The sequence below is a fragment of the Calliphora vicina genome, chromosome 1, assembly GCF_958450345.1.
Source record: "Calliphora vicina chromosome 1, idCalVici1.1, whole genome shotgun sequence".
Classification (NCBI taxonomy): Eukaryota; Metazoa; Arthropoda; class Insecta; order Diptera; family Calliphoridae; genus Calliphora; species Calliphora vicina.
The window spans coordinates 38,303,088-38,318,575 of record NC_088780.1 but is presented as its reverse complement, the minus strand read 5'-3'; the positions used below and the strand labels follow the sequence as shown (position 1 = coordinate 38,318,575).

Below are 15,488 nucleotides of genomic sequence, written 5' to 3'. Positions count from 1 at the left end.
GTTATAATTAGTAAAATTTTCAAATACTTTAAAATATCGGCACTTACTTGACTTTAGTAACTTTGGCATTGGAAAGTCCGTATATGTTGCTATTTGTAAATGTCAAATCAATATTAACTGGACTTTCTGCACCTTGTTTCATAGAGATCTTTTTCACTTCCAATGGATCAATTTTCACCAAGTTTATCGATTTATCACCTTGATTTTTTTCATGTAGAAAATACTCAATGGTTTTGGTTAAACATTCGCTATCACCATATTTGCAGGGTTTGGGATCTTCGGCTGTAAGAAAATTAAAAGAAAATCGTAATTTATTAAAAACAAAATTTTTACTAGTTTTAAAGTTATATAAGTAAGATAGTATAGTAAAGTAAATTAAGCACGTTGTAAAGTATTATTCCAAAGACTGGACTTCTTAAATATTAAAGCGTCTAGTTTGCATTGGTTAGTCGTCAGGCATTCAAAACTTAGGCTTGACTGTAAAATCACCCTGTATGAAAGCACATTGTTTGAGCTGAGGTGTTTTCGAGTTGATTTACAGTTGTTCAGCTTCCTAGAGGTAATGGAGACCAGTCTTTGACCTCTGAAAGTTGGTCATCTCGGGTCTCATTTATGATCCTAATGAGATGAAATTTGAAAAGATCTACAATAACATGTATGTATTTCTTTAAGTTCAAGAGATATTTAGATTTATTTATTTATACTGTTACGTTTTAACCTTTTCAAAACGTTTGGTTTATTTCCTTTAAATAAACCGGATACTTTTGATTGCAAATAAAAGCCGTTTAGTAGTTTGAAAATTGTAACAACTTTTTATTTCTTTAAAATGTACAACAACAACAAAATTGTTTTTTTATACACGTTTATAAATTCTCAGAATTACAGACACAATTTATAATGTACACGAATTTACTTGCAAAACACAACACACTTTAAGTCACTAAGTTGATGTTTATTCGAAAAGCGTCTCTGATAAACTCACTAACGACTGCAACCACTGCTACTATTTATAACACTGCATTACCATCTAGAAAGCTCTTTAACTGTCTAGAGGTTTCTAATACATACGCCATCTGTGGTGTACTTTCTACAATGTTCTTTAACTGAATATTCGAAATCGAATACAGCGTTGCCAACTTACGATCAAATCAACTGAAAGCTTTTATTTAATAATGCCCACAGATATGTTACAGCTTTACAGCACTGTTATTTGAAAGCATTATGCTACTTTTAAATCAGCCGGTAAAATCGTTATATTTGAATTCAAGTACAATTTCGTAACAATACCATTGTCATTCCGTATGTAATTTACACAATATAATTTTCCGACCCTATAAAGCATATATGTATATTAGGCCGGGTCGATTTGTATGGACGATCAAAAAGTAAAAAATCGTATAGCAAAAACGCAAGCTACGGAAAATTCTAAGAAAGTTTCCTCAAGAAACCATAGGTCTAAAATCAAATCCTATCTTGCGCATTTCGTTTTTATCCAATAAAAAAATTATTAAATAAAATATGTATGGAAATATCATTGGATAAAAGACTAAATGCGCAAGATAGGATTTGATTTTAGACCTATGGTTTCTTGAGGAAACTTTCTTAGAATTTTCCGTAGCTTGAGTTTCTGCTATACGATTTTATATATTCTGGATCCGTATGGAGTCGATTAAGCCATGTCTGTCTGTTGAAATCAATTTTCTGAAGACCTCAGATATCTTCGGGATCCAAATCTTCAATGATTCCGTCAGACATGCTTTCGAATAGTTTCCTATTTAAAATCAGCAAAATCGGTCCACAAATGGTTGAGATATGAGGAAAAAACCTGGACAATCTCGATTTTTGACCTATATCTGGATTACTAATAGACAATATGGATATCTAATAGGGTATTCAATTAATCGGGTTTCTGGTTTAATCGGTTAATGGAGCAAATAATTAATCCAGGTTTAGATTTATTCGGTTAATAATCGGTTAATTTAAAATTATTCGATTAACCGAATAATTTCTATTTTCATTTTAAATTGAGAATACAACAACGAATTTTGTGTACAAAAACATAAAAAACAGCAAATAAGGTATTTGAGATCATTTTTGTAAACGTATCGCCTATTTGCTGCAACAACGTCATAACAAAAAATCCGTATTTTATGAACTGAGTAATACAAAATATGCGCTGTTCTATAATCTTTCATATAGTTTTCAAAAAAGTGAATTATTTTTTGTATGAGAGTGTTTTTTTGTTGTATACATCAAAATTAAAATTCATGTTTTCTCGTATATTTGATAAGTAAAAATTTATTTAAGAAATAGTAAAATATCATAAAATATTCAAAGACATTTTTCTCGAAACGACTTTTTTTAATTATGACGTTGTTACAGCAAATGAGCGATGTGTGAGTTTTTTAGGGTTTTAGTAAGATCTTCTGAAATAATCTTTTATAAAATAAATATAATTTAAAAGATTTTTTTCTTTAGATTTTATAAAACTTTTCTTGGAAAAAAATTTTTTTTTAAATTAAAAAAAAAAATTTAAATTTAAAAAAAAAAAAATTGAAATTTTAAATAATTAGAAAATAAATAATTTTGAAAAAAAAAATAAATGTTGTTTACCTAAAATATTTAAAATTTGTATTTTGAAGTATAATTTGGTGAAGGGTATATAAGATTCGGCACAGCCGAATATATGTAGCTCTCTTATTTGTTTTTTTTTTAATTTTGCTCGATCTTTTTTGGTTTTTTAGATATGTTTTTTTTAAAAAAACAGCTATATTGGCTATAAAATTCTTAATAAAATAAAAGCAACTTGGTAACAGTTGTCTCGTTCCTACAAAAAGTTACATGCATCCAAAGTTGGATCATGTAAAATTAACCGTATTTTTACGCTTTTTCCCAAGAAAAAGTCCTTATATTTTTTCTTGTGTATTAAAAAATTTTCTTTGGGACTACATACAATTTTTATATGATCCGAAAACAGAACTTAATGCATAAGCGTGCAAAGTAAAATCTGGATCACTTAAGCGGACCTAGTCTCCAAAGGGGCGACATATTCGAAAAATAGGACATGTTTTTTATACCTTACAGAAAAATATAAAATTGTTATATCGAGCCCTTAGCGCCAAATTATCGTAAGCGACATTTTTAAAATTTTTGTTTTATTGCAGAAATTAAAATTTTATGGCCCGACTGATATTTTAGCGTTCTCAGAATATCAATATTGTTCATAACATCAAAAATATAGGGGGTAAGATTTTATCGTAAGTCAATGTTTATATTTTACAGTAAACAAATTTTATCGTAAGCGACACACAGTGGTATAGAAAAAAAAGAGGGAAATAAATCTGTAACTTCTAAATGGTTAGATTGGTTTGAATGAAATTTCACATGCGCAAAGACGAAGTGTTTTCGAGTTTAAGTTTTGAACGTGGACCTCATGGGCCCACCAGGGTCGCGACCAAGAGCCTTCAATGTAGGACACCTCGGGTATGCTACATTTTTAAAACGATATTATTTCTTGGTTTGAGTTCCGATTTCAAAAACATTATACATGTAGAATCTTCTCATAGAGCACTACAAAAAATGTCCTAGCTATCAATTATCTATTATAGCTTAAGAGATATTCGCATTTGAAAATTTAATTTTCAATATTTTTACCCACCCTACTCCTGTTTTCTGATAACAGCGTATCCAAATATTTCCCGATTTTCCATTATTGGACTAACAACACATGTATGTGTCAAATGGAAAAAGAATTGTTTAAAAATAGTGACTAAGTCCAAAGTTATATGCATTTGAATTTAAGAAATTTTTAAACAGTGATTTTTCGCAAATTTTTTGGGAAAAAAGTACTTTTTTTCTTTTTAAGTTATCGCACAAAAATTCTCAAATCGCGTATCCGATATCAAAATATAGTAACGGATTATAGGTGGCTCAATATGTTTCTAATTATTGTGTAAAGAGTCCCGATAACCCCGACGCTGGTATGGATATTATAGCCAAAAAACTAAAAATTACCATTTTTGGAATTTTTCAACACTTTTTTGGGAAAAAATTTCAAATTTGGTTTTTATTTTTCCATTTTAAATAGAAAAATCTACATAACTGTGAAATTTCATTAAAAACTATTTATAAATAAAAATTAAATTTCAATTCGAAAAATTTGTATCTATGCAAAAATTCAATATAAAACATTTTTTGTCATATTTTTCTATAAAGTATTCCATGAATTTTTAATTGTCAAAAGTTATCAATATTTTTAGATCCATAATTGGTATTGTTCTGAAATCTTTTGTATATTATTATGAATTTAGTTGTCTAACTAACAAAATTCTGTCCAAAAATACGCTCTATATTTTTAGAATACGCCACATTTTAAAATTTCAATTCTGAAATGCCTATAACTCGGAAATTATAAGAGACATACACGCATGTTTTTTCAAGATCTAGCCGAGCGCTTTCCAAAAATGTAAAATTCTTTGAAATCAGATGGAAACAAAAAAATTACACGTGTTTAACAATTTTACATGTCGAAGGTACCCTACTTTGAACTTCTAAAGCGCCGCCCCACAGTGCTTTGTTTTCATATAGGCAATGGACAAAAATAGAAGGAGTTATTGCAGACGAATAAAAATTAGTGGAATATTACCTTTTGGTAAGATTAAGAAAAAATATAATTCTTGAAAAAATCCGTGAAAGGACACGGGTACCTCCCATATATCCTGAACATATAATTTTGAATAAAATTCACAGTTATACTCCTAACATTTTAAAATTTGGTTATAGTCATTTTAATAAAGTTATTGTTGTTTGTGAAAATTTTTATTACAATCGCACCACGGATTCGGGTGGCTGCCATACATCCTTTTCCTTAAAAAACCTATAAACCTGTATAAAATTATTAATTTTCAGAAATTATTGTTCTCTTATAATATTAGATGCAAAGTTATGAAAATTTTATCGGAAGGATATTCATAATTCCAAGACATCAAGATTTCATTATCCTGCATAACATCTAATTTTTTTTTTTTAAATTTGTAAAAATCGTTTCTTATTTTGGAACCAATTTGGTTATAATCATTTTAATAAAGTCATTGCTGTTTGTGAAAATTTGTATTACAATCGCAGCAAGGATTCGGGTGGCTGCCATACATATTTTTCCTTAAAAAACCTATAAACCTGAATAAAATTATTTATTTTCAGAAATTATTGTTCTCTTATAATATCAGCTTAATTTAGTTATTAACATTTCAATTCTAGCAAGGATTTACATAACTGTCATATATCCTTTTTTAAAAAAAATACTTAAATATTTTATATATTTTCTAAATTCGGAAGGACGGATGGACGGACATTTTCAAATGTTGATAGCCTTATGGTTCAGCTGTAATATTAGAAACTGGATGTTGGATTATACATTAAGTGTTCATAATATCATCAGAAGCTCATATTAATATCTCAATATAAGGATATGTAGGTTATATTCAATTATTGAGTTACTTACATTTACGGTAAAAATGTATTATTTATGGGTGCCATCAAAAACAATTTTTTTTTAAAGTTCTAGTCAAAACGGACAAATAATGATTTCACATTATAATAAATAAGAGATAGGCATTAGATAAAATTAAAGAAAAATTAAAATTGATTAACATGTTTTTTTTCAAAATTTAATCAAACTTTGGTTTTTTTTTTGACTTCAGCAAAAAAACATACAACATCAAGAACCAAATAAAGACCTATTAATGCACTTTATGCCATTAAACTACTTTTGTTAAATAATGCAATATTTCTTAGTTATTTAAAAGAAAAAACGGTATTATTTTATAAAAATTCAAAAATCTGGAGCTATTTCCCCAAACCATCAAATTGAATATTTTCGAAATGGTAATTTATACATTTAAACAAAAACAAAAATTTAATAGTTTTCATACGAAAGGACAACACATGATTACATTTTCTTATAGATAATACTTATGGCTATTCTATAGTAAAACATAATCGAAATAGATTAACACGTATTTTACTAATATTCCAACAAAGTTTTAGAATTTCAGGCTTACAATAAAAAAAATGTTAATTATTAAAAATTGCGCAGATTAAACTGTTAAACCTTTTTTGACAAAAACAGTAATTTTCCATAATTCCACATTCATATTCTTTCATTTGCAGTCAATATCGAGTTTATATCTTTTAAAACGAACTTTTAACAATGATTTTAGTTAACCTTAAAAAAAAAATATTTTTCTCCATAAAATTTATGTTGAAAATATACTAACTTTAGCGACCTCTAGTGACTACAAAAAGAGATATTTATAAAAAAGTATTTTTTACACGAATGAGATATTTAGTTGTCTATTGAAAAATATAAATTTCGTTAACATCAAAGACATGATCTTGTTTTTGATTTTTGTCCATTGAACAAAGCACTGTGCGCCCCAGGAGAATTTGTAGGGCCCATTTTAATAACTTAAACTCGCTCACATCAAATTTTATCCTGATCGGACAGCCGTTTTGAAAATTTTATTCAGCCCCACTGTGCACTGCGCTATGGTGGTGTAGAGCATAATTAAACTATTTTTTCTTCATTTAGTTTTGTTTTTGTTTTGCATTTAATCATTTACAAAATTGACTTAAACCATTTTGTAATAGATTTGAATTCAAGAAAAATTTAATCATTCAATACATTTTTAAAGCTATTTTGTAATAGATTTGAATTTAAGAAAATTTTAATGATTCAATAAGGAATTAATTCTATAAAGAATAAATTCTCAAAGGAATGAATTCCAAAAAATTTTAAGCATTAAGGAATTAAGTCTATCCATTAACGGAATGATTAAGAGATAATATAATAATTTGATTTTGAAAATGGAATTAAGAATTAATTCTTACGAAACTTTGCTTTGTATATTTTAACTTTACTCGTGTTGTTGCTAAAATTTGTTTATTTATTTATAAAAAAAAATTGGTCTAGGTCAAGTTCTTGACTTATTATTATTGTTGTTGGTTTTATTAACATATTTCCATTTAATTTTTTTCATTAGGAACAAGTTTTTAAAATCGCTAATTATGTAGCTGAGTATTCACAATTGTATTGTTTTTATAGAGGCAGTTATATTTCAAATGTCAGCGAAATTTTATTAAAATCATGCTGATTGATGCTGATTCTTAAATTTAATTTTATAATTCCGTCATTGATACCGGTTAACCGGCATTATTTGCTGGTTTGCATTGAAATTTCTTTATTTAAAAATATTATTAAAAAAATTACTAAAATGTTTATTTAATATGTGCGTTTTTAAAATACTATTTGACGTTTGCCTAGAATGGGTTTCATAACTGTTTTTTCGCTACTAATCAAATTGTTGATTTTAAAGAATCTTTAAATTTATGACTTTAGTATTAACAATTTGCTTATTGTAAAATATTATTTATATTACATATACATAGATATGTATATAAAGAACTATTTTTTTTTTTAAATTTTGTTCTCCAAAATTTATTTGAAATTTGATCGTTTATATGTGGTATATGGGGAATGCCCTTCAATTTGTATGCACATCAGGTGAATTATAAAACTTTTGTGTGTTTTATTTTTATTATTTAATATATATAAAAATATAATATCTCAATTATCATTTCAAATGTAAAGTTTAAGCAATAATCCCAATGGAAAAAACCTAAGCGTACAGGGAAAAAATACTTTAATGATATAATATAAGTATTTATTCCACTTGAAGTAAAATAAATTAAATATTTTTAGTATTTTTGGAATATAAAATTACAAAATCGTGAAATTAAATTCAAAATTTTTAAATAGTCTACGAAATATCTTTTAAAGAAATATTTGTAACCAATTTATGAACAAACTAAATATCCTCGAAATCAGTTAATTTCAAATCGGTTTCCAGGTAAACCTCCAGGTGTAACCGTTAAAATTAGCATAACTTCCTTAATACATCGAGGCATACACGATTTTAAAAATAAGTAATATCCATCCCATTCCATAGCTAAGACGATATAACCATGTCCGTCTGTCCGTCTGTATATCGAAATCAACTTTCCGTAGCCCCCAAATAACTTACATACATGATTCATACATCAATATATCGGGAATTTTTCCGGCTCGGTTGCTATTTAAAATCGGCTCATAAATGGCCGAGATATAAGAAAAAAAACCGGGAAAACCTCGATGTTTGGCCTATTTTTGATCTATATCTGGATAACTAAGTCATTGATATACACAATATGGATATCTAATGATAGATATTTCAAAGTCCATTACAAATGTATATAAAGCTATAGTAAGTTAGACCTACAAGGGGTCAAAATCGGGAAAAATATTTTTTAACCCGAATTTTTTTTTCATCAAAATTTTTTTTTAAATTAAAAAAAATTGTGAAATTTTTTTAAAAAAAAAAAAAAAAAAATTTGGAAAAAAAAAATTATTTTGTTTACCTAAGACAATTTAAACAAATTTATTCTAAAGTATAATTTGGTGAAGGGTATAAAGATTTGGAAATTTTTTAAATTAAAAATTTTATTTTTGGTATTTTTTTTCAATTTTATTTTCTTAATATTTAGCGAAAAAAACTTTTGGTGAAAACTTTTTTTTCGGGTTAAAAATTTTTTTATACGTCGTTGCAAATTTCTTTGAAATATCTATCATTAGATATCCATATTGTCTATATTTATGACTTAGTAATCCAGATATAGATCAAAAATCGAGGTTTTCTACCGAGCCAGAAGAATTCCGGAGATATTGATGTATGAATCGTGTATGTAAGTTTTTTGGGGCTTCGGAAAGTTGATTTCAACAGACGACTCCGCTATTTATATGGATCCAGAATGTATATACTTTATAGGGTCAGAAAATTATATTGTGGAAATTACAAACAGAATGACAAACAAAAAAAAGTGCCGCTGAATCACATCGATTGCTCACCAAAGCTTATGGTGGATGTGATTCATCGGTTTCAACGTGCGAGAGATAATTTGAGCGATTCAGAAGTGGTGATTTTGACACAGAAGACAAAGTTCGCCCAGGCCAGCCAAAAATGAATTAGAGGCATTACTCCATGAAGATTGTTATCAAACTCAATAAGCAAAAATATCAAGGATTCATCCAAAAGCAGGAAATTGAGTACCATACGAATTGAAGCAGAGAGACCTTGAACGACGATTTTGCTTTCCTAAAATGCTGCTTCAACGCTAGAAAAGAAAATCATTTTTGCACCGAATCATTACTTGCGATGAAAAAGGGATCCATTACGATAACCCGAAGCGTTATCGACACCAAAGCCAAATATCCAGGCGCTAAGGTAATTCTCTGTATTTGGTAGCAGCAAAAGGGTTCTATCTATTATGAGTTGCTGAAAAATGGCCAGACCATCACAGGGAACCCTGTACCGAACGCAACCGATTTTGTTTGGCCGAAAAACTAATTAATATTATTTCGGTTTTTTTTTTTTTTTTTTAATTTTCTTCCACAAATAAAAGAATATTGAATAAAATGAAAAGAGGATTGAAAATATTTCCAATACTGTCACCATATACACTTTAAATATCCTTCATAAACATTTGTTATTTTTAGTAATATTTTGTAAATTATTTTTTTTTTTTTCTTTTCAATTTCAACTTACGAAACTTAGCATTTACACCGTAACTTAAACAAAGCGTTACACTCAATATTAAACAAAAGCGAATCATGTTTGTAAAGCGACAGCCGATAGAAAATTAAAAAGTGATAAATACAAAATTAACACTTTAACTACTGAATAAAATAGTTATTTTTATTTATTATTTATTTATGTTGGTGTAGAACAACAGAACGTTAATTAAGCAACTAATTTTGGTTAAACACTTGACGAGAGTTTTTATAGAAAAATTATTACGTTTAACGTACATATGTATACAAATTTAAGAATACACACACTGTAGAAAAACTTCTAAATACTAGAAACAAATGGCTTTATGAATAAAGTTTATTTGATTTGCTTTAATAATAATGATAAACTACGAAACTGGATTGGCGAGAATAATAATTGTGATTTATCAAAGAACTATAAGTAAATATTATGTATTAAGTATCAAGTATCTTATCAATAATCATTAGAAGATTTAAATTGAAATGGCAAAAAAAAAACGTGTTGCATTAATGACTAGTGAGTGGCCTTTAAATATTTGCTTACACACGTAGTTTTAAACACACGTGAATGTGTCAATACGACAGACAATGTAATTATTTAAAATTCTATCTCAATTAATTGACATATTTATGGTCATACATTTTCGAATTTTCGTTGAGTCATTAGGAAAAAGGGTGGTTTAAAAGGTGTTAAGTAATATGCTTTATTATTTTGTCTGGCTTTTGGATCCTTCTGTACTAGTTACGTAACTAGTTCCTGGGGGGTAGCCACTTGTTATATTGAGTTTAACACTTTAAATGTGGAAATAAATCTGTAACGGGATAACATTTGAAGTAGGCGTAGACAAGGAGAATTCGAGTTTAAGTTATTAAAATGATCCCTGTAAATTCTTCAGGGACGGCGCTATGGAGGCTCAAAGTAGGCTACCTTCGACATGTAAAAATTTTAAATTTTTTTATATTTTTAGAAAGCGCTCAGCGAGATCTTGAAAAAATTTGCTGGCGTGTGCGTGTGTATTTATCTCATATAATTTCCGAGTTATAGGCATTTCGAAATTGAAATCTTTAAATTTGGCCATACCTTGGTCCACTTTTTTAAAAATATAGGGCTATTTTTCAAACGAATGGACCCTTCGGCTGTGCCGAATCTTATATACCCTTCACCAAATTATCGTCGTTTATAAGTCGTCTTTTTCATTTTTTGGAAAACAAAATTAATTTTTTTTCCAGTCTTTTTTTCATTTTACGGAAAATTTTTTTTTCCAAAGTCGTTTTTTTCATTTTAAGGAAATTTTTTTTTTTGGAATTGTTATTTAATTTTTTTTTTTTTAAATTTAAAAAAAAAATTTTTGTTATTTAATTTTTTTTTAGTGAAAAAAAATTCGGGATAAACCAACTTACTATGGTCTTAAATACGTCGTTGCAAAGGTCTTTGAAATATCTATTAGATATCCATATTGTCTATATTAATGACTTAGTAATCCAGATATAGGTCAAAAATCGAGATTGTCCTGGTTTTTTCCTCATATCTCAGCCATTTGTGGACCGATTTTGCTGATTTTAAATAGGAAACTTCTCGAAAGCATGTCTGACATAATTATTGATTTGGATCCCGAGGATATATTGGGTCTTCAGAAAATTGATTTCAACAGACGGACAGACAGACATGGCTTAATCGACTCCGCTATCTATAAGGATCCAGAATATATATATACTTTATATGGTCGGAAAATTATGGTTTGGAAATTACAAACGGAATGACAAACTTATATATACCCTTCTCACGAAGGTGAAAGGTATAAAAACATGTCCTACTTTACGAATAGTCGTCCCTACTTCCTTCGGAAATTGTCCTATTTTTTATGAAAATTTCAAATTTGGGCCCGATGTTCTAAAATCCCAAAGCTGAGATCAGAAAACGGAAAGCAGCTTTGAAATCCCTGATGTGTTCCCTATTTACCTCAAACTATTTCCCCAGCCCCGAAGGAAATGTGGACCCTATGGGCAAAATTGAAAAAAATACCATTTTTCGATCCAATTTTTAGGAATTGCGGGATTCCCTTTGACCTTTTGACAACTTTTTTTTTATTTATTTAGAATGACAAATTTAAAGAAACATTGTAAATTTCATTGAGTTTTGTTAACAAATAAAGATTTTATGACATATTACATATTTATTGAGTTTCTAAAACTAAAATTTGTATCAAAATTTTAATAGGATTGCAAATATTAGGAGCAATTTGATCCACATTTGTTCCGAAATAATTTTTTTGTTTAGATAAGTGAATTTTTGGTCTTTCATTTTTTTCAAGTCAATAGCTCAATTAGATTCAAAAATATGCCACTTTAAAACTTCGTCCTTAAAATTTTATCCCAATCGGACCAGCCTTTTAGAAATGCCAGATTTATTTCTATGCCAGATTTATTTCTAATTTGATTCTGCCATTGCTCCTGTCAACAGGCATTTGTCAGTTAACTCCTGTCAAAATTTGAACAAGCTGCGTCATTTTGTTTGAGATTGACTGCCAAAAAGTTGTGAGTTTCGTGTGCTCATTTTGAGAAAAGAACCAGCTTGATAAATACTATGGGAACTGCAGTATCAATTTCAATGATAAATAAGCGGTTTACTGATTTTCGTTGTGGCCGTAAAAGCCCGGAAGATGCCGAACGTTCTGGACGCCCAGTTGAGGTCTAAATTTATTAAATATTTTCAACAAAACCCAACTTGGTTCTACAAAAGGTTGGTCAAACAATCAAAGGTCTGCCGTCAAACTGTTTCTAATGTTATTAAACAGTATCGGGAGAACTTGTCCGTTGATAGAAAACCTGGTTCAGGTAGAAGGAATGGTCCACATGATGTTTCTAAAGCCAATAAAATCCGGTAGGAAAGCACCCCGATTACATCAGTACTCGGACTATTTGTTACGAAAAGTTAAAGCCAATGCAGCTTTAAAAACATTCAAGATTCAAAAAGTTCCTGACAGGAACGCTGCTAATAATTTAGTGGCCAAAGACAGAGCACGGGAGTTGGAGTCAAGTTTTATAAACAAATATACATGCTGCATAATGATCTGGAAATTTTTCGCAGCTTCCGGGTCAATATTTGTATGTTGCTGATGCCCGAGGGAATGTTGTAAAAAAGCTTAGGGCCCAACATTTTTTTTATTATGTAACAATATTGAAAACTAAACAAAATTAAATTAAAGATGATAGTTTGGATTGTGGCTAAAGTTTTCAGCTACCGTCGATAGCTTTTCTAATACAATATTTCTAAATTTTGATATGGAATCAATCTATTCATAATCTGGGAGGAATTTCTATATATCAATGGAAAGATTAATAAGTGTATTCATTTACTCCGATATAATATATTTTCCAACCGATTCATCCAATTCCAGCTCAAAAGAAATTCCAAGAAAGCCAAAAAATATTTAGATTTTACAATAAATTACTTCTAAAGAACAACTAACTAAGCATTTCTCTCCAATTGTAAAGCGACTAGAAAGTAATTCACTAAGAATTACTTTAAGGTTTTTCCCTGAATTCTTGATTCTAATTACATGCATGTCAGTTTAAGAGCGGTAAATAACTATTACGAAACTAATGTCTGAGAACAAAAACTGATTGACATAATGTATTTAATTATAATTTCTAATTGATTACACTATGCAACAAATGAAGACTTTTGGAAAAACACAAGATCATGACAGTATAGGTTCGACTCTACTACCAAAGGGTAGTAAAACCCTATACTCAGTTTGTCCATTTTGGTGACCGATTTTTTTTTATGGGCCCCCAAAGTTTCTGAAAATCAGTGGGGCCTCTTAAAAGGTGGCATAAGTTTTTGGTTAACAGCTAATTCAGACTTTGCCATATAATTTTTTTTTAAATTTTTTACCAAAAAATAGCTTTTTCGTGAACTTTTGTTGAAAAAATATAGGAAGAACTTTTTTTTTTTACTTTTTTTAGAATAACTTCCTGGGACTCCTAATTTTTCAATAACAATAATAAGCAAAGTTGTAGCTACGGTAAAGTTGAACAACTCTTGTGAACATATCAATGCAATCCGAACATATCTAGGCATTCTAAATAGCTGTCAAAAATCTCTTTGTAGCATACAAATTTAATTTTTTTACTATTTTTTGACTCTAAAACAAAAATTTTTTGTTAAAAATTTATGTTCGAGTGTATACTTCTCTATTGTGCTGGAATAACGAAGAATGGGCAAATCATTATCGGTATGATCCGGGCGCATCACTTTATCCAATCTTGATCACGCAAGACCGGCTTGATGCAAGATATGAAAAACATTAACATTTTTGAAAGTGGGCATGGTATGTGAAGCTTCTGAAGAGTAAATATAAGCTTTTTATATAAGTTTTTGATATCGGTGGAAACCTTATGACTTGTAGATTGACATTTTAGTGAAATGAAGTTTTTGAGGATCGGTGCTTTGCGTTTTTAGAATTTTTTACTCAAACCTAAAATTTTGTTTCAAAATTGGCCAAGTTTGGATAGGGCTGGGGGCTACAATGTCTGCTTAAGTTAGTTAAATTTTACTTTATACGTTTTTGCATTAACTTCTCTTTCCAGATCATAGAAAAGTGTATATAGTCACGAAGAAAATTAGTTTTTTATAAAAGAAAAAATATGGGGATTTTTTGGGAAAAAACTTAAAAAACACACGCATACAAAGTTGAAATATATAAAAAGATGCTTCAACTTTGGATGCGTGTAACTTTATATAGGGACGAAATAATTGTTATCAGGTTGATTTTATTTTCTTTAGAATTTTATCGCAAATATACGTCGTATATAAAAAACAAATTTTGAACTTTCGTAGGCCCATCATATATAAAATACAAAAAAAAGATCGAGCAAAATTTAAAAAAAAAATTAAACCTAAATATCTCTTGAACTAAAAGAGATGTGTGACATTGAGGGTCCACTCACTGATCCCCATTCCGAACACCTCAACCGAGTAAATAATACAGCACAACATAGAAGTGTGGACTTGATCATACTATTTTAACAAAAAATCTTTGTTTTAGAGTCAAAAAATAGTAAAAACAAAAATTGTTAAGGTACAAAGTGATCTTTATGTGCTATTTAGAGTGACTATACACGTTCAGAATGCATTGATATGTTCTCAAGAGTTGTTCAACTTTACCGTAGCTACAACTTTGCTAAATATTGTTAGTGAAAAATTAGGAGACCCTGGAAGTTATTCTAAAAAAAGTAAAAAAAAAATGTTCCTTCCTATATTTTTTCAACATAAGTGCACGAAAAAGCAATTTTTGGGAAAAAAAATTTAACAAAATTTATTTGGCGGACTCTTAGCTATATTATTGTCACTAGCATAACCCGGTGCACTTCGCTACCCCTACCCTAGTAAAATTAAAAAAAATATGAATGGATTTCTGATAAAACCTAACTACACATACAAAATATTGAGAATCCCTCAATTGCAGTTCACTTGATATTCGAAAATTCACTTCTCTGAACTCTCGCATTTTTAAACCTTTTATGTAAATATCAAGCTTTACTTTAACTTTCCTTTAAAACTTCGAACAGTAATCAGTAATAATTTTTAGCTAACCTCCGTTTAATGGTAATAAATTGATTGATACAGAGTTTAAATACTTTTAGAATTATAGTTTTCCATATATTCAAAACTAATTATTTACTTCGTCCCACGACCACTAATGCAATCCCGACCATTTTCAGCCAATCTTTTTAAAATGGTAAGAGAGCAGAGGAGACAAAGTTTGAAGAACCTTGCAATTATTACTTTGTATGGGAGGTGACTCACCTCCTTTTCCGGCCCCTTCCATTTTGGTTCCCC

At 29.0% G+C, this 15,488-nt stretch overlaps 1 protein-coding gene across 1 annotated transcript in view; it reads right to left on the bottom strand.

Moving 5' to 3' along the window:
- The window catches only part of LOC135963553 (uncharacterized), a 30,752-nt gene that overhangs the window by 650 nt on the left and 14,614 nt on the right, over positions 1–15,488 (bottom strand). The window contains exon 7 of the mRNA XM_065515469.1: positions 48–282. Coding sequence (XP_065371541.1) covers positions 48–282 — 235 coding nt within the window. The remainder of the gene's footprint in view (positions 1–47; positions 283–15,488) is intronic.